General features: G+C 46.9%; 2 protein-coding genes across 3 annotated transcripts; one reads left to right on the top strand and one right to left on the bottom strand.

The window, feature by feature from the left end:
- Positions 1-189: 189 nt before the first annotated feature.
- c8h19orf25 (chromosome 8 C19orf25 homolog) lies at positions 190-3060 on the bottom strand. Its single transcript, XM_061683644.1, has 3 exons — positions 2711-3060; positions 2107-2250; positions 190-538 (listed from the first exon to the last, which is right to left on the bottom strand). The coding sequence occupies exons 2-3, from the start codon at positions 2246-2248 to the stop codon at positions 375-377; spliced, it is 306 nt and encodes a 101-aa protein (XP_061539628.1). The 5' UTR covers positions 2249-2250; positions 2711-3060; the 3' UTR covers positions 190-374.
- Positions 2462-17744, top strand: sgta (small glutamine rich tetratricopeptide repeat co-chaperone alpha). Of its 2 annotated transcripts, none has more exons than XM_061683642.1 (12): positions 2462-3208; positions 3725-3889; positions 3956-4065; positions 6082-6160; positions 6222-6321; positions 6872-6976; positions 9627-9762; positions 9830-9892; positions 11856-11893; positions 11968-12090; positions 14043-14166; positions 17441-17744. In XM_061683642.1, the coding sequence occupies exons 2-11, from the start codon at positions 3790-3792 to the stop codon at positions 14152-14154; spliced, it is 966 nt and encodes a 321-aa protein (XP_061539626.1). In that variant the 5' UTR covers positions 2462-3208; positions 3725-3789; the 3' UTR covers positions 14155-14166; positions 17441-17744. The 2 variants fall into 2 exon arrangements, with proteins under 2 accessions (XP_061539626.1, XP_061539625.1); XM_061683641.1 differs by having other exon boundaries at positions 2466-3208; positions 3759-3889.
- The last annotated feature ends 736 nt before the right edge of the window (positions 17745-18480 follow it).

The raw sequence follows: 18480 nt of genomic DNA, 5'->3' as shown, positions 1-18480 counted from the left end.
TGGAACTTGCGAGATCCGAGCTGCCGTTGGTTGAGAAACTGGGCGCCGAATCGTGACATGACAATTAATCCAAAATTGAGAAGGGCTCGCTCACACATTCTTAGAAACAGATTACTCACGATTGATTTGTTTGTTTTGTTTGTGTGTCAAACTATTTAACTATTTGTATAAAACACATTAAAAAGAAAATTTTCCATCATATATCCCTTTAATAATCATATGAAAATAATACGAGTGTGATGAGGTTTGTATGTGCAAGCAGCCTTCAGCCACCAGGGGGCGTCCTCATTAACAACGTTTGCATTCCCTCGTCCCTCCAGTCAACTTCTACCGTCACGGTGAGGTCAAAGGTCGAAGGCGGAGCTCCAGAGCAGTCAGCCTAGTCCACTTTTGACCTCCGCCACATCGCGGTCCAGACGACGTCCCGTCGCCCTCAGGTGGTCCCGCTGACGCAGGAGGACCGCCTCCACTTCCTGCAGCTGCCGCTTGACGTCGGCGAGGCGCCGACATTGCCGGAAGGTCCGCTCCGCCTCGCCCGCTAACGACAAAACAACGCAACGTCAACATTGTCTTCGTGTCAACGCTAGTAGCAATGCAATTAGAAAATAAAATATGGTTCCACAAAGTGTTTGCAATCCATGTGATACATAAGCAACGCATCAACACTGCAGACGTCAACGCACATAATTGTGAATTTTAACAGCTCAGCTCCTTGTTGTCAAACAGCAACTTGTGTAAAAAGTACTGAAACGTTTAAGTTTACAAAAGGTTTTTTTTGGGGGGGAAATTGAATTGTTTCAGAGTTTCCTGTTGTTGCTTAAATTTATCTATAAAGGTTCAAATGCATTATAGGTGCACATGACAACAAAATGTAACTTACATTCATCAGCAGCGGGCCGCGCAGAGAGACTGAACCCAAATTCACTCTTAGCGCACCTCAGACCAAAGGACCCAACTGCTGTACTGTACTGAAGAACTGAAGAGTGAATCGTTCGTGGAACTTATCGTTCGCTAGCCGTTAAGACACGAGTGATTCTTCCTTGAACTTCTTGGTTCGTGATCCGCTAAGGAGCGACGTATTCGTATGATGAGTGATTCGTTCCTGACGTAATCATGAGCGATTTGAACCGCAAGTCCTGACGTCCTCGCGGGGATAGCTTTCACTAGCGGCCGTTTCTTCAAGCGAACAGCTAATCTTGTCAAGCACATGAGAACAAGCACACATTTAAAGTCAATGTAAATGAATGAACGACGTATGTACGTACACATACATATCATTGCCTCTGTGTCTCCAATGCGATGAGAATTCAAGCTTTTGATTTCAGAATATTCCTAACAACAACAGATTAAACTTCGACAGCGCTTCTCAAGACACTCGAAGGCGCTTTGCACTAATCAGATGACAATAACAGTAAGGTGAGTGAGCAGGAAGCCCGGCGGAATGCGGAAAAGTCACGCCGGCCGGCGAGAGCCTAGCGAGGCGGAAGGGGACGCGGAAGGATGGTTGCTAGCTGAGCTCGCTGCACGCGTGTTGACGAGCCACAACCGAAGCCGGGTGGTCGAGAGCTTGCTGAGAGTTATTGCCCTTTGATGAGTGGAAAGCGTCTTTGAGTGTCTTGAGAAGCGCTATAACTTTGATGTATTATTATGATGAAATAAAATGCTTTCATAATCGCATTAGAGACACAGAGCGAATGACGTGCATGCGTGCGTATTTACATTTATTTGAAACGTGTGCTCCACCGTCTCAACGTTAGCCGTTAGCTTGAAGAAACGGCTGCTAGTGACAGCAGAACTTGCGGTTCAAATCAGTCATGAGTACGTTCACCGCGTCGTACGTCATTCCTTACGGCAGTACGTTTAATTAAGTCCCGCCCCCGCCTGCACGCTGGCTGCTCATTGGTCATTCGCCGAAGATTCAGAAGCGAGTGACAGAACGCTAAAAGCAGTGCCGACTCGCTCGTCAAACTCAAAGAACGGATCATTTCACGAACTGATTCAGTGCAGTTCGTGCACTAAAAAGATTCGTTCTTCTGAACGAAACAACTCTAGTACCAGGCCGAAAGTATGGCTTCTCGTGAAAGCGCCAAAAGGTTCGGGGCAGACCTTGTTGGGGCCGCTGAAGGATGCGGAAGACCGGGTCACCGGGCTCAGCGCCGCTGACGTCCTCCAGGATGTGGTCCACGCTGGGCGGAGAGGGTCTGCTGGGGAGGACCACGCGCTTCTTGCTTTTCAAACTCACGTTCATGGCTGCGAGGAGGAGGATGGGACACGCGTGCTCATGACGTCACAGTGTTCACGGCACCACTTTATCATAAAAAACCAAATCGATTTGTCGTCGGGCAGCACGGCGACCGCGTGTTGTTTGGAAGCTCGTCTCCGGCCTTGCTGTGTGCGTGTTCACGCCAGCTTACTCCCACTTTCCCAAAACATCAGCACGTTGTCGACAATGTGACTGACGGGAGACCAGTCCTGGCAGGTGTACTGCACCCACGCCCCGCGCCACTTAAACCCGCGACCCGAACCACAAGAGACTGGATGTAGTTAGTGTACACCTATCGTTTGAAATGTCGATCATCTATGTGTCTGCGCAACAGCTCACTAAATGCCCAACACGTCACATTCTTTCTCCTAAAGATGGGCACAAAATGGACTATCGATCTTAAATGAGCGTTAAATCCTCATTTAGGCGACTGTGTGCGTTTGTTACCTTTTCTGCTGGCTACATGGACTTTGGCGTCACCGTTTATTGACGTGCTTTCCCCCGTCAAATTCACTCGTAAATCAGCGAAAGTCCACTTTTGTGGCCAAAAGATGATCAACTCTTGCCTCCTCCTCCTCCTCGTAGGAAACGTGCTACGTCGCAGAACGTCTTCTTGTTTGAGTGTTTGATTGCAACGGCCTTTTTTTAGGGAGGGGGCGCCACCTGTCGTCTTGGAGTATTCATGGCGCAGCGATATTTCAAACACGATCGATTCGTGATTGATTAACCGAGCAAACGTTTTCAAATACTCCAAAGTATACGGAAGTAATGGAAACACCGCCTCAAAACGCTTTGGGATTCACGAAGACGCTAAAGTGGTACTTTGTGACGTCATAACAACGCGCCGGTAAGCTGTTACTGGGTTCGCTTTGCCGAGCGAGCGGAAGGAGCACCAACAACAAAGTCAACATTTGTCTCACCGCGGCTGAAACACTCAGACATTTGGTAAGACAACAAACGGTCAACTTTCATATTGAACTCGGCTGGCGTCAATTTGACCGCGTCGATGCGCCACATAAGAGCAATTAGCTTCTTAGCAGGTAGCTTCGCGCGTGGCCTTGCTCGTGTGGACATGGTCATATTTGTAGATAGGTGTGTGTAAAAGCATTATTCAAACAGATATTTCGAAAACGATTCCACTGGTATACGTAGCATTTTCCTGTGACAAATATTTAGAAAGTTAATAGTAATGTGACGTCGTTCTACTTAATTAATTACAGACGTTGCGCGAAAAGGTCAATATCGGGATAACAAAAAAAAAAAAAAAACACAAAATAATCTGAAGGCCTCCTTTTAGTCAAATAATAGAGTGTACGTATTATTTTTTAGAAAATTTGTATGTGTGCTCTTTTTTTCTTAATGCATTGTCAAGGTATCAGCAGATCCTTAAAGTCAAAGACTCTGACTCGGGTGCAAAAAAAAAAGTGATTGCCAGCACGTTTCTTTTTGTTGCTGTGCAAGCTGTCAAAGTCAACGCCGAGTGCTTGTCTCACAGTAATCACACAGCGGTGTCCACCTCCGCCGCCATGACCGACCACAAGCGTCTCGCCTTCTCCATCATCCGCTTCCTCCACCAGCAGCTCCAGTCCGGGAATCTGTCGTCGGGAGCGCAGGAGAGCCTGGAAGGTGAGCCGCGCTCGCAGTTCCCAAACCGTGCCGCCTTCCTTCCTCCTCAAGCGTGTCCCTCCGCAGTGGCGGTCCAATGTCTGGAGACGGCCTTCGAAGTGTCCACGGACGACCAGAGCCTCGCCGTCCCGCTGACGTTACCAGAGATCTTCGCTTCTGCCGCCGCCGACGACAAGGTAGCAGGGACGCGAGACCTCGCCCCCTCAACCCCCTCATTTCTATTTCACCAGCAACTTGTTGGCAACGTGACCAAATGCTGAGTGTGGCTGGATTGGCCACTTCAACGTGTGGACCTAGATGGCACTAAAAATCGCATCGTAGTGAATCGGGTGTAAGGAACGAATGAATGATTGCGTCATAGTCCCCAATCACTAAGATTGGCAACGTGACAAGATTTCTCCAAAACGACAGTCTTGTCAAAATGCGGAGTGTGGTTGGAATGGCCACTTCAATCGGAGTACATCTTAACAATTATTTGGAAAAGCAGAAGAAAATTGATTTGTGGGGGGCCGCTGTTTTGGGGAAGATTTTTGTGTGATATCGTCTATAAAAAAATCTGGTGGGAAAACAACGCCCTCAAGTTGGAGTAAAACAGCATCTCAACTTTTCTCCCCAACCTTTTCGCTTGTTCTGCGAATTAGGGAAGCTAGTCGGCTGACGAGTTTCAATTCCAAATGCCTCCAATCATCTTGTACTGGCTGAAATTCCCGCGCCTTTTCCAAGTTGACGTGCCCGAATGAGCGCAACCTTTCAAATGGCGGCCCGTGCCCTAAAAACTCCAGAAGAAGCCTTATGGATGAAAGGTGAAACCTCTTCAACGTGCAAGAAAAGTTGCTCCCGTTTAACTTTTGTGGATTTAACTGTTAATGTTAAAACACTCAAGGAATTTGTCTCCTCCTTCCTCATACTAGAGCAAAAAAAAAGACAGTTAGAAAATGTACATATAGAACATAAAGACAAATGTACAAAGCCGAACCCGATCGGACTGGCCCGTCGCATACAAATGACAAGTTGGCGACTCACCCCCGCACATTGAGCCGCGGGATGTGTGGATGCTGTGAACGGTGAGCTTGTGCAGGCGTTTGGTGTGGCACATGCGGTATATTGTACTTTATCACATCTAGTAAACAAATAACAAGGATGGAGTGACGCGAGAGTCAAGAGGACGTGGGTGAGAATGAAAGCCAGAGTGGATATTTGAAAAGAGGCTCGCTCTCTCCCATTCATCAGAACGTACTGCTCGCATACAATTTGGCCACAAGCTTTGCCATTTCATTAGAAATTCTAAACATGGTTGCGTGTTCTTGTGAAACACAACATTGGATACTTTACAATGGCGGCCATTCTTTGTCTCGCTCGATGAAAACCCGGCAATGTATCTTTAGCGGGTGCGAAATTTCACGTGTGTTTTGATTGGCTATAATCTGTGACGTTGCGACGCCGTGCAAAACCGGCGGCCGACTGACGGGTCGCTCGCGACTGCGTTCCGGGAGAGCTAGAGCCTGGATTCGTCGTTACTCCTTCTACTATTCCCAAATAAAGACGCCTTTGTCGTACAAATGAAAAATCCAATTTTCTTATTTGAAAACTTCCTATAGTCCCCTGGTTAAGTCCTGGTTGCAGTTTTTTTGTGTCACACCACCAGACAAGACAGCTGATGCCTTTTGGCTGGTGTGCTTCAGCAACCGCTTCTCCTTCCAGAAAAAGCTTTTGCCAAACACTTCTTTGTAGTTTCCAATGGCTTACTTGAACCGGGATCCGGGATGAACCGCATTGTTGTCGTGGTCTGTTTTGTGCCGGTGTAAATCCACGCTAATAAACATCTGCTTCTACTAAGCTAGCTAGTTAGCTTAGGGGCTAGTTAGCAGTAGCGATGTTCATTCATCTGCCACGAAGTGTTGAATGAATTTTGCATAACTTGATTCATTTCGTCTGCCACGAACATCCGTCCAGGTCTCCGGGCACGGCTGTAGGACGCCTCGTTCCACGGAGATAATTGTCTCGGGGCAGACTCCGGGTCCGTGACCCACTTGATCGGCTACAGCTGCGCATAATCCTGCACACTAGTCAGTCGGGTCGGGCCGCATCGGTCGGTGTGCGGCAGCCTTAACGATGGCGTGGAAGCCACGGACGACGGGGATTTCTGAGTGAAATGTTGAAGAAGCTGCCGTTTTTTTTCTCTTGTGTTGCAGTCGCAGGTGAACAACGACGCCACGAAGAACGGCGTCAGCGAGGAGCAGAGAGCCGAGGCCGAGAGACTCAAGACGGACGGTAACGTGGCCGTGCGGCCCGCGCGTTGTCGGCTCGCTTGACGTGACTCTCTGCCGCGCAGGTAACGATCACATGAAGGTGGAGAACTACGCCGCCGCCGTGGAGTTTTATTCCAAAGCCATCGGCATCAACCCGCAGAACGCCGTCTACTACTGCAACAGGTCAGCGTGCCGCCACGCTGTGTTGGATCTACTTTCTCTCTCTTTTGGGAAGCTGTGGATCAGTAGGTAGAGCGGGTTGTCCAGTGACCAAAGGGTCGCCGGTTCGAATCCCAGCTCCCACTGTCCGCATGTCAAAGTGTCCTTGGGCAAGACACTGAACCTTAATTTGCTCCCAGTGGGCCTGGCAGCGCCTTGCGTGGCAGCTGTCGCCCATTAGTGTGTGAATGTGAGGCTTTGTAAAGCGCTTCGGGCTCTGATGGTGTAGATCGAGCGCCATAGAAGTGCAGGCCATTTACCATTTAAATCTGGCGCAGCCCCCCTCGCCGTCGATGGCTCCTTTTTCTTTAGTTTTTTACGCTTCCAAAGTATCCGTGGTATATCCTCCTTCACCGGAGAGCGCATTGTTTTTTGTTTTTTTCTGCACAAACTTGGAATGGAATGCTGTCATCTCCTGTACGTGTTGCGTGTGACTGACGTCAATTTCTGTGGCAAATGGATATTCTCCTAACGGTGTCACGCGTGCTCTTGTGCGCTGTTGTGTCGTGTGCAGGGCGGCGGCGCTGAGCAAGCTGGGTAATTACGCGGGGGCGGTGCAGGACTGCGAGCGGGCCATCGGCATCGACCCCAACTACAGTAAAGCTTACGGCAGGATGGGGTGAGGACCCGCATCACTCAACGGCACAAATACCGGAGTGGAGATTTTGAGGATGGCGACCCCAAGTGGACATAAATCATAACCTGCACCTTACATGTAGATACTGATTGTTGGTAACGCAGTACGCGTGAAGCCTTCAAATAGGTCTAAATAAGACAATAAAGTTCGTCTGTTGCAGGGAATGTAACTTGATCTATACCAGGGTCCAGAGTGGTGGCCCTGTCAGAATATTTAGGATAAAATCGGTTAGGTTTTAGTGACTATAGTCTGTATTATTTAAGACCCTTTAAGAAATTAGGATAATTGCATTCATGGCGATGACTCTACTAACCTCACTCACATCAAAGAATTGCAATTGCACCAATTAATAATAATGCTTAAAAGAATGAATTCATAACAATTATTCAAATATGTACTGACATTCCAACAATGCTTGACCTCGGGTCTTGGTGTTGTGCACACCATGTATAATTAGGGGTGCTGCGATCAGGGTTTTCGCCGCCGATTCCGGTACCGATAATCTGTGATTGAGATCTGCCGATTTGAGTATTTATGGTGAGTGCAATTGGTTGCATAATTAGGTCCAAAATAATAAATGCAATTGTTTTTGTCAATATTGTATTCACGATTATTCTTCATGTTAGGGAAACGTCTTTATTTTTATTGCACTACTTTTCAACAAAGAATATGTAACAGTTTTCAGTGCAGAATGCAGCCATTGCACCTGAACGAGTTCAGTGAACGAAAGTTCATTTTCATTCAAGAGTGCCAGGTTTCGTTCAGGACAAAAATCTGTCTGGAGACGCTAGGTATGCGCCTTCGTACGTCCGGATGAACGCCGTGTTTGCCGACCGCCGTTCAGGTTTCCATTTGGCCAGGGGCGAACTGGGGGGGAAAAGTGCCCCAGGAGTCACGGACACACCGGCCCAGTTGATGCGCGCCGTGGGGAGCCACGAAACCAAGGAATCTCATCAAAACCGAGTCAACAAAAATGCTCCCCGTGACATTGAGTGCCAACCCACTTGATGAAAGCTCGTTCAAATGTACTGGAGACAAAAGTCCAAAGCGTCTCGATTATAGAGCATGCTCGTTTGTAGATTCCCGGAGTAGTTAATAACCTCAAAAACCTCAATTGAACAATATAAACAAAGACAAAAGGAATAGGCAGGAGAATGAAGTCCTCAGGTGCGAGTACACACCTCATTCACTTTTACTGCTCCGAGAAGAGTACACGGACCCAGCGTGACACTGCGGTATATCGAGTACTCACCGTCGTGTTGCTTTTAAATGTAGATTTGTGCTTCGGAAATGTTTCACAGGAAGGAAGTACCGCCACCAAAAATACAATTGTACAAGTACGTACACGTATACGTGTGGATACAAGATATTGCTGCCTTATTGATGGATAGCCATCATTTTATGAGCGTTAGCCTTAAAGCCTCATGAGATGTCGGATACCCAGAACAATACCTTCAAGTCTGAGGTATCCAGCCTGTACTTTATGCACGGTTGTTTCATCCGCAGCAGCAAGTGACTGCTGCTTCGGGCCGTAATGCATCTGACATATTATAAAACAAAGCATGGCTTCCTTGGTATGTCTGAGCCAGGTAAATTTGTCCATTCACTTGGGATTTCCAAGAATCACCAGAATGAGCAACATTCAAATACAGTAGCGTCCTAGTCGGTGTTCGTCCACAACGAGGCCGAGGTTTCTTTCTCAACGACTATATTTCATTATTATAAGCCACCGTAAGATCGTTTACATTTTGAACATTTCATCCGGGGATTGTCACATACCAATATAGAGGGAGCCGGCGGAACAGTAGCGGTACCCGTAGCGCGCTCGGACAATCGGCGAACTGGACACAATTGGAGGGTCCCGGTCCTCTCGGGAGTCCCCTCTGGAACATGCGTGCTGGCCTAAGATTGAGACACAACAAACTATGGATAGACGCGTTCTTGAAGTTTTACTGACATGACGTCCTGTGCAGAAGGATTGACTAAGCCGGACACATTCACAATAAGGCTGCACAATTGATCTAATGTTCATCGTTAAGCGATATTGACATCATGCACACTAAAGCTATCGCCAAGACAACCTGAACTACGTGGTAACAAATGATCTCTTGTAGCGATGCACGTTTAGTCCTATTGCAAGATTGCACTTTTTTCTCATTCTGTGCAGGCCTAATATGCACTCTGGAATGGAATTGCTGATGATCCCATGTGTATGGGATGGGCCATGTACAGACAACTGAATAAGCTAGTTATTCAGTAGCAGAGTCAGCGCAAAGACAGAAACGGCTCCACTTCAAGCCGAAAATAACATTATCAGTAAGCAGGTTGACAAATATAGGAAACCATCGCTAATCGCTCACAAATGGACTTGATGTGTCATTTGGGCCAGTTTAGTTAAACACGAAGCCGCTAGCCTTCCAGCGAGCGAGCGAGCGATCGATCTTGAATCATAGAACGTATGGGAATCGGCCGAAAGACAAAAATCCAGATCGGTCGGGCCCTAGTTCCATCATTCATTCGTCGTTCCTGCTTCTGTTACGGCTCTGATTCAATTCTGAAGGCAGAATATTTTCACAACAACTCGTTCCGTGTCCACCGTGTGTGTGTGTGTGTGTGTGTGTGTCACGTGCAGGCTGGCGTTGGCGAGTCTCAACAAGTACACTGAGGCGGTGACATTCTACAAGAAAGCTCTGGAACTTGACCCAGACAACGACACCTACAAGGCCAACCTGAAGGTCGCCGAGGACAAGATGGACGCCACCAGCCCCGTAAACATGACGCACTCTCGCGCTGCGTGTTTGTACCCGTTTACAAGTGTCTGTGTGTGTTTGTCAGACGGCGGGAATGGGCGGCGTGGACCTGGCTGGACTGCTCAGTAATCCTGGTTTCATGAACATGGTGAGACCACATCAGCGATCATTTTCTACGGTTTTCTGCGTACTATAGGTGAAAATGAGTCTGTCACTCGCTTCACGTTTGACAACCACGCGCTTTATTCATTGAACCCCTTGCACGCGACAAGATCAGACCTCTTGTGTGTTTGCGACGTAGTTTACATCATTTTAATATTTAGGGCTGGGACATTACAAATTCATTACCTAAAAATTCAATTAAAAACTCATTTTAATCGCATTTTGTGTTCCAAACCATACTATAATCTGTTTAAATTAATCCATTTTGCTTTTGAGGACAAATATTGTTACACAATTAAAATGCAGTTAATTGAGATTAGTAAATTACAAAGTGTCTAGTTAATGATTCTTTTTTTGAATAGAGTCCCACCCCTAGTAATTATCAAGTCGCTGCCCACTTGGCGGTTGCTACACACCCACTCATTTTGGCAAAATTGGCGGAGTGACAACGCGGCCGCGTCTTGTGCAAAGCTTTGCTTCAGACGGGTCGAGAAATGAAGGGATTCAATTTCTTGTCGGAGAAAGCCCACTGCATTTGGGGAGCGGACTTGTGCCGTCTTGGAGGAGGGCGGCTTGGTAAATAGAACTGGAAGTGCATTTCCGGGTTTTAAGCGAGCGAGACGCACCCGGTCAAGCAAATACAGTATATAAAAGTGTACAGTGTAGAAGTATCAAATGTGCTGTGGTACAGTATTTATCAGTTATAATGCAACTGTGGATGAAACGGCAAAGCTTGCACTAATTGTCAACAAAATGTGCGCGAGCGATGAACGCCGCGCCGGTTACGTTGAAGGGATTGAATTGGAGCGCAGGACCAGCCTCTCAAAACAGCCTGCTCTTTTATTTGAAACTTGCTTTGGTTTACTGCAAAACTGACAAATCAAAAAAGAACTGCGCAAATATGCACGCTTAAACCCTCTGGTGGCTGGAGTGGACCGTAATTTCTCGTCTATAATGCGCATTCCCCCCCAAAATTGTCAAATCTCAATAGTGCGCCTTATACATAGGTATAGAGGAAAATGTAAAAAGAAAAAAACTGTCACATTTTATAAACGTATGCCGCCATCTCGGGGTTATAAAAAAAGTGTACACTCATTCCAATATTCTGTGCGCCATCTAGAGGTTATGAAGAAGGTGTACACTTTCATTCTGGTATGTGGCGGTGGCATACCAGAGATACACAGATCAAATATTGTTAATATAACTCATTTTTCACAGTTTGGAGAAATATGCCAGAGAGTATTGTTATATTGCCTGTTTGTATGTATTTACACAACGTTTGTGTACCAATATTCATCATTTTGCTAGCTAAGTGCCGTGAGTTCGATGGTAATTTTCCTGAGCTCATCCATGTTGTTTTTCATTGGTTGTCTTAGCTTTGAGCTAGCCCTTTTTTTTCTGACCAAAAACGAAGAAAGAAACCAAGTCTGTGATGTATTTGAACATCCAATGAGTGTACTTCTTTTGTTATGCATGTTTCGTGTTACAGAGTAAACCTCGGCTGGAGTGTCGAACCACTTAACCGAGCAACATTCACTCTTAGTCCTTGCCACTATGTTAGCACTTCAGCAACCGGTAGTTGTGATCACGTGGGCACTGCACGCCGTGTGGGCGCTGCTGGATAGAAGTTCTGGAGCGGCTTGTACAAGAGTGGTCAAATCGGAGATTCGAGAGTCGGTTCCATCCGATCTGATACTCATGTTTTTGCTGACGTCGGACCAATATCCGATCTCAAAGATCGGATCGGGATGCCCCTAGCCGGTTCTGTAGTTTTACGCTGCAGTGGTAGAAATGGGACAAATTATTATAACTTCGTGGCCCGATTTGCAAACGTTTCGGTTTTCAGACGGGTTCACGGAATGAATTGAATTGGTAACCGGAGATTCCAATGTACTGTTAAAACAATAATAATTATAACTATACTAATCTCGGTTTTGTTTTTTTCGCAGGCCTCGTCACTGATGACAAACCCTCAGGTCCAGCAAATGTGAGTGTGAGTGTGAGTGTGTGTGCGTGTGCCTTTTCCCTACCTGCCCTGATGGGCGTGTCGCTGTGCGTCAGGATGTCAGGAATGATGTCGGGAGCGTATGGCGAGATGGCCGGCACAGGCGCTGGTGGAGGAGCGGGAGGAGGTGGAGTCCCAGGAGCTGCGCAGGGCGGAGATTTATCAGGACTCATCCAAGCGTACGTGCGCCAACACATTTGATTGACACCTGTCACTCCTCTTATTACAAACAGCAATTCCAATGAGGTTGGGGTTTTGTGTAAAATGTAAATGAAAACAGAATACAATGATTTGCAAATCCTTTTCAACCTACATTCAAAGGAATACGCTGGAAATACTTTTTTTTTTTTTTTTTTCCCCTCCGCCCTTTCCAGGCAAATAGTTTCTCATTTAGAATTTGATGCATGCAACACCTTCCAAAAAAGCTGGGACAGGGGCTACAAAAGACGGGGGAAAGTTGAGGACCGCTCCAAAAACACCTGTTTGGAACATTCCGTAATTGAACAGGTTGATTGGAAATGAGTGAGTCTCATGATTGGGTATAAAAGGAGCATCCCTGAAAGGCTCAGTTGTTCACAAGCAAGGATGGGGTAGGTTCACCACTTTGTCAACAACTGCGTGAGCAAATAGTCCAACGTTTTTCAACGTACAATTACAAGGAATGAAGTGATTTCATCATCTACGCTCCATAATATCGTCAAAAGATTCCGAGAATCTGGAAAAATCTCTGCACGTAAGGAGCGAGGCCGAAAAGTAACATTGAAAGACCGTAACCTTTGACCCTCGGAGGCTGGGGGATGGCTACGTTAAAATGCGCCTTATTATGTTCAGGATATTGCCTGCACGTGGGCTCAGGAAGACGTCAGAAAAACACTCACACTTGTTAGTGGAATACACTGGAGCAGCTTGAGCGCCCTGGGAGCAGTTCGGGGTATCGAGGTCTTGCTCAAGTACACCGCAGGCGTGAGTCCGGGAGATGTTGGTGGTCGGGTCTCGAAGCCGGGCCCCCCGCGCTGACGGGCGATGAGCTTAATTAACCATTGGGCCACGGCTGAAGGCACCGTTCGTGCCGAAACGTACGGTCCTCCTCCGTCATTATTGGCACCCATTTTTTGACAGAACGAAATGGAAATGTACCAAACTTTTATCGTCACGATCTTTTAATTGCAGTTCCAAAGTAATTGAAATACCCAGAAAACTGCATCTGCGACAATATTGGCAGCCCTCCTTCATATGTTTTAATTGCACACAGCGATGACAGCCTCCAAACGTTTTGCACTCGTCCCACTCTTCCTTTGCAATTTGTTCAAGCGCTTGAACATTTGCAGGGTTCTTTTCCCCAATGGCAGATTTCAGCTTCCCTCAACGACTTTCAATTGGATTGAGATCAAGACTCATTGCTGGCCATTTGAAAACAGTCTTTGTTCCTTTTCGACTATTCTTGTGTGCGTTTGGATGTGTGATTTGGGTCTCTCTACATTTTACACAATGAATTGAATCGGAGTTTATACAAGTTTATTTCTTTACATTCTCATGTTTTTTTTAGCCCTTATACAGCTGTTATTCTTTATTCAAAATGCAAAACCAAAAAGATGTTTTGGGGGCTCATTTTAATTTTAACCCTAACCCCCAAAATGTTGTCATAAATTGATGTCAAGTGGCACGGTGGATGACCGGTTAGCACATGTGCCTCACAGTTGTGAGGTTGCGGGTTCAAACCCGGCCTCGCCTGCGTGGGGTTTGCATGTTCTCCCCGCGCCTGTGTGGGTTTTCTCTGCTTTCCTCCCACATCTCCAAAACATACATGCGAAGTTAATTGAAGACTCTAAATTGTCCGTAGGTGTGAATGGGAGTGCGCTTGGTTGTTTGTGCCCTGCGATTGACTGGCGTCCAGTTCAGGGTGTACCCCCGCCTCTCGCCCAGAGTTAGCTGGGAGAGGCTCCAGCACGCCCGCCGCCCGCGTGAGAAGGATAATACGGAAAATGGATGGATAAAGTCATCGGTCATGTGAAACTGAATGTGATGTCATCGTTGCTCTCAGGAAGGATGCTAGCAAGCACACGATGATGCTAACCAGTGTGTGTGTGTGTGTGTGTGTGTGTGTGTGTGTGTGTGGGGGGGGGGAGTGTAGAGGTCAGCAGTTTGCTCAGCAGATGCAACAGCAAAATCCAGAACTCATCGAGCAGCTGAGGAGTCAAATACGCAATCGCACGCCGAGCGCCGGAAATGAGGAGCAGCCGTGACGCCCTTGTCTGGTAAATCCGCCCACTGGACGCCTTCAAACATATCACAACAACAAAAAATGCTTCTAGCCAGAGGTGGGAGGAAGTCTCACATGTGTCAGAAGGAAGTCTTCAGTCTTAACTGTAAAGTTTCAAGTAGAGTTGCAACAACTATTTTCAGTGTTCATTTCTGGTGTATAATACACTCCGGAGTGTAATATGCACTCCCGAGATCGACCCCCAAAACCAGATCTTCCCTTCCACCTATGTATAATACGCAGCAGGGATTTGCTGCTATTCTGCGTATTTTGGGAGGTTTTTCGAACAAATGTTCTGCTCCGTGTGCATGCGCTGACGTTGGTGTCGCCTGCTCACCATTTCGTCTCCCGTTCTCAGATTAGCAAAGAACAACATTTAAATAGCGCTGTTGAAAATGGTACGGTCTGACTGGGTAGGAACGTTTTGTTGGATTTCCTCCATAATCTCACATGAGCGTTGTGTATGTGGAATTCGCAAGCTGCTCTGCGCTTCCCTTCTGACAACAACGGTGATCACTTCCTTCTTGAAGTAAAGAGTAACTCGGCCTTTCCTTGACATCGCAGCTTGGGAGATGTGCTCCATAAGGTGGCGTTGCAAGAAATACAGCCGCCGCTAAGTCCGATGCCCTCACGCGGACGCGCTAGCAACTGATATGATACGGGATGCGTTGGGAAATTCACTCCGTTACACTCCGGACCGTTTACAGATGTCGATTCCGCGTCTGTCATGATTCTTGACGAGCAGCAAAAGTGCCCGTCATTTGAAACATGAGACATTCTATATCATCTCGGGATGAAAGTACTGCGGTGGTGGGTCGACCCGATTCCCCTACGGAACTGAGCACCGATGAATGTGTTCAGCACGTTAGTTTTTGGTGTGCCGTACTTCTGTTTGGCCTCGCTGTTTTCCTTTCACTCGACAAGTTCCTCTCCCGTATCGTGAAAGGTAAGCAAAGCTGCAGGAAGATTTCTGGCCTTTGGGTATACTTGGTAGTATGTAGTCGTACTTCGAGAAGAAGCAAGTCGCTGCTCGTCTTCCTTCCAAGGATACATTACAGATTCTGAGTACGTATTGGATTTGCTGTATCTTCTGTCCAAAGTTGAAGATGTAAAAGAGAAAAAGCAAACAGCCGTTTGTATGATTTCTCTTCTTCTGCCAATTCGAATCGATACGGAACCAGGCGGCGAAGCACTACTTATCACGGAATGATGATGAACGGTCCGTCTCAATTCCCAACCCAAGTCACAAGACCCAGTTCGTCAATGGCAGTTGTTTGACGCTTCCAAAGCAGTCGCTCTTTTGCCTCGGGTGCACCTGTACCACTTTTTTCAGAGTGAATTCGAGTACTTCCAAAGTGAAAAACCCAATTTGATCAAGTCGAGCTTCAAACAGTCACACAGGAAGATTTGATTTGAATCAAATATCGTCTCAAAGAAATGTTTCTTGGGTCCTAGCATAGGTTCCAGTGCAAACGAAGACTTCATGGGGACATTTCCACATTGGGCCAATGTCGCCTGTCACACAAGGTGTTCGAGTTGTGTGCCGTTTTCGTCGTCCAAATGATTTGGTTGACCGCGAATGACGTGTTACCTTTCGAATCGATCCAATTATTCATGCATCTGCGAAGCAATCAAGGGATCCTTATCCGATTGAGCCGTTCGCAGACTCGCAGCACGTACCTACGTCCTTTAGACTTGCGCAGCTTTAAGACAGTCGGCTCGATGTTGTTGATGGCGCACTTGGAAAACAATCACATTGAACGGAGAACAGAAACCTTTATTGTCATCGGAGGGTGCCGATACAAGAAATTTGGGTTAGGAAAACGGCGCCGGGGAGGGAGGGAGAGCGGGAGGGGCTCCGAAGGGGGGCGGAGACTCGACCGCCGCCGACTCTTGTTGCAATGGTGAAATTGTCTCGGTGATGGTTAGCCTCCCATCTCTTTTGGCGGAGCGGGTCACTGTGAAACGTGCTCGAACGGAACGGGCACGTCGAATCGCTGAACAGAACGGGCGGGCGGCTGAGGGGATGCCCCTTTGCCCCTTTGCCCTTTGCCTTCGGATCAAATTTGCACCTCGGGGAGTACCGGCACGAGACCAAAATTCCGACTTCCGTACTGTATTTGCGGAAAGTACCTCAATATCGGTACTGAAACGACAAAACTCCCAAACATCAGGAAAAGCAATGGAATGAAAACTTCAAATACTTTCTTTTTATTCATTCCAAATATTGATGATCTTGAAAAATAATGGAATAAAGCAATTGGCCCATTCTTAAGTCACTTTCTAAAAATGGATTCGAGCAATACCTACACTAGCTCATATATCAAATATTATATTGCAACATGAAGTAATACGGGGACAGTGTTGAGAAAGTTCATTTTCTACCTGAACGACTTCAAAGTTCAGTTAAGAATTCTAAAAAGGAGCTAGTTCAGTTCATAATTCAAATGTTTGAGTCGGTTCACCGGTACGACAGGAAACTGGTTCATAGTGCTCCTTTTTTTTTTTTTGGCCTCTCTCTCTCTCTCTCTCTCTCGCTCTCTCTCTCAATATGTTGCTGACGGGCTCTTACGGGCCAAATGTTGGCATTTCATTTCTCCAATTGTTGCCAGGCATTCAGTCCACACTAGTAGCCAGCTGCAGCTTTCACCCTACAATCTCAAAAACGTGAATGGTGTTTTTTCAAAGGAGGCGTTCAAACAAAAACCGGACTTTTAACGTGCAAACAGAAACGCGCAACGCAGTACGACAGGAACGACGGTGCAAGGACATTGATACCTTTGCGTTCCTCGCCGCTCTGGCTGACGAGATTCAGAAAAGAATTGATCTACTCTTGTATTACAAAACAAAATCAATTCCATATCACAGTGTGATCGTACAGTGCTTTAACTGAAGCTTTCTGATACGAATACATTTCCAAGTAATCTATTTTTGTAATTATGTACTGTATGTTACAAAAGAAACCATTGACTCCCATTTACGCAGTGTCCCTGAACGCACCTCGCGCGCTCCTGCTGCCCGCCCGGTTTTATTCTGAAGTGCGAAATTGGAAATGCAGCAGCAGATGTGGCGTCTTTGAATCTTTTTCGCATGTCGAAACGGGTCCGTTTTAATATTGCACTCGATGCATTACGTTCCATCCGGTCCGCCGCACCTGCGATGGGACCGTTGCGCGCGTACGCATCGCGATGATGCTCAAACGAGCCCCCCCATCTCCGCTACTATTTGATGATGATGACGACGACGACGATGTGTGTGGTGTTTTGCAGGCAGCACACATTTGAGCGGAGGAGCCAGCCAGAGACTTTTTCTTTGACCTCGGGACGATTGTTGTGGCTGGAAGGACCGGAAGGAAGTTTAATTGGTCACCCAGCAATTCCCGCACGAGAGGAGCCTCCACGCCGCCGCCGGTCACGCCCCTTGACGAACGACACCCCGGCCCCACCCGCACCCGCGCCCCCCGACCGCCGTGCGCTTTTCGGCGTCCTCCCAAAATGACGCCGCGGATGCGCGCCGAGGCGAACGATTGAGGCTCCGATGTGTTTTGAACAATTAAAAGATTTTGTCTCTGCTGCTCGCTCAACATTAATTGCTAACAAGTTGTCACCAATGAAGACAAAGTTCAATAGTTTCAATTTATTGAGCTGACTTGCTATTTAAAATAAAAATAAGACCGACATGTTTTCATGATGCAGTTGTGCTCGACGTTCGTTTTTTGCATCACCTCGAGAAGAAGAACTAAATGGAAACGAATCTTTGAATTGGAGTTCCAAAGTCATTTCACAAAGAAAATTGTATTCGCCAAAGGAAACCGCACGCGCAGCAATCTTGCCAGCCCTCCGCAACATTTTGTGGCATCCATCTCGAAGCGGTTTGCAATTCGTTCAAGATCTTCGCCACATTTGCAGGCTTCTTTCCCCCAATGGCAGATTTCCAATCGGATTGAGATCGCGACGCATTGCTCTGCGATTGGCTGGCGACCGGTTCGCGGTGACGTCCTATTTGACACGGTGCCCCCTAGTGTTCTGACCGAGGTAGCACAGTTGGATAACGTTGTACCTTCGTAACAAGATGGCAAACTTGTTCTCTCTTTTTGCACGAATGCCGTATGTTTTGGATAATCCCACGCTCACACTGAAATGTATTTTTATTTGTTTTGTCGACCAAAAAATGCAGTTTGCCGCTACATGCCCAATGTGCATTTAAGAAAAATACTGTCGATGATCTCAGAGGAAACCATTTGGCCGTTACTTACGAATACGAAGTGAGCGTCTCATTTTCTCTTGTGCATTCCTAATTGCTCTTTAAC

This window comes from Phycodurus eques, chromosome 8, assembly GCF_024500275.1.
Source record: "Phycodurus eques isolate BA_2022a chromosome 8, UOR_Pequ_1.1, whole genome shotgun sequence".
In the NCBI taxonomy this organism is placed as follows: domain Eukaryota; kingdom Metazoa; phylum Chordata; class Actinopteri; order Syngnathiformes; family Syngnathidae; genus Phycodurus; species Phycodurus eques.
The sequence above is the reverse complement of the archived record's forward strand: the minus strand, read 5'-3'. Positions and strand labels throughout refer to the sequence as shown.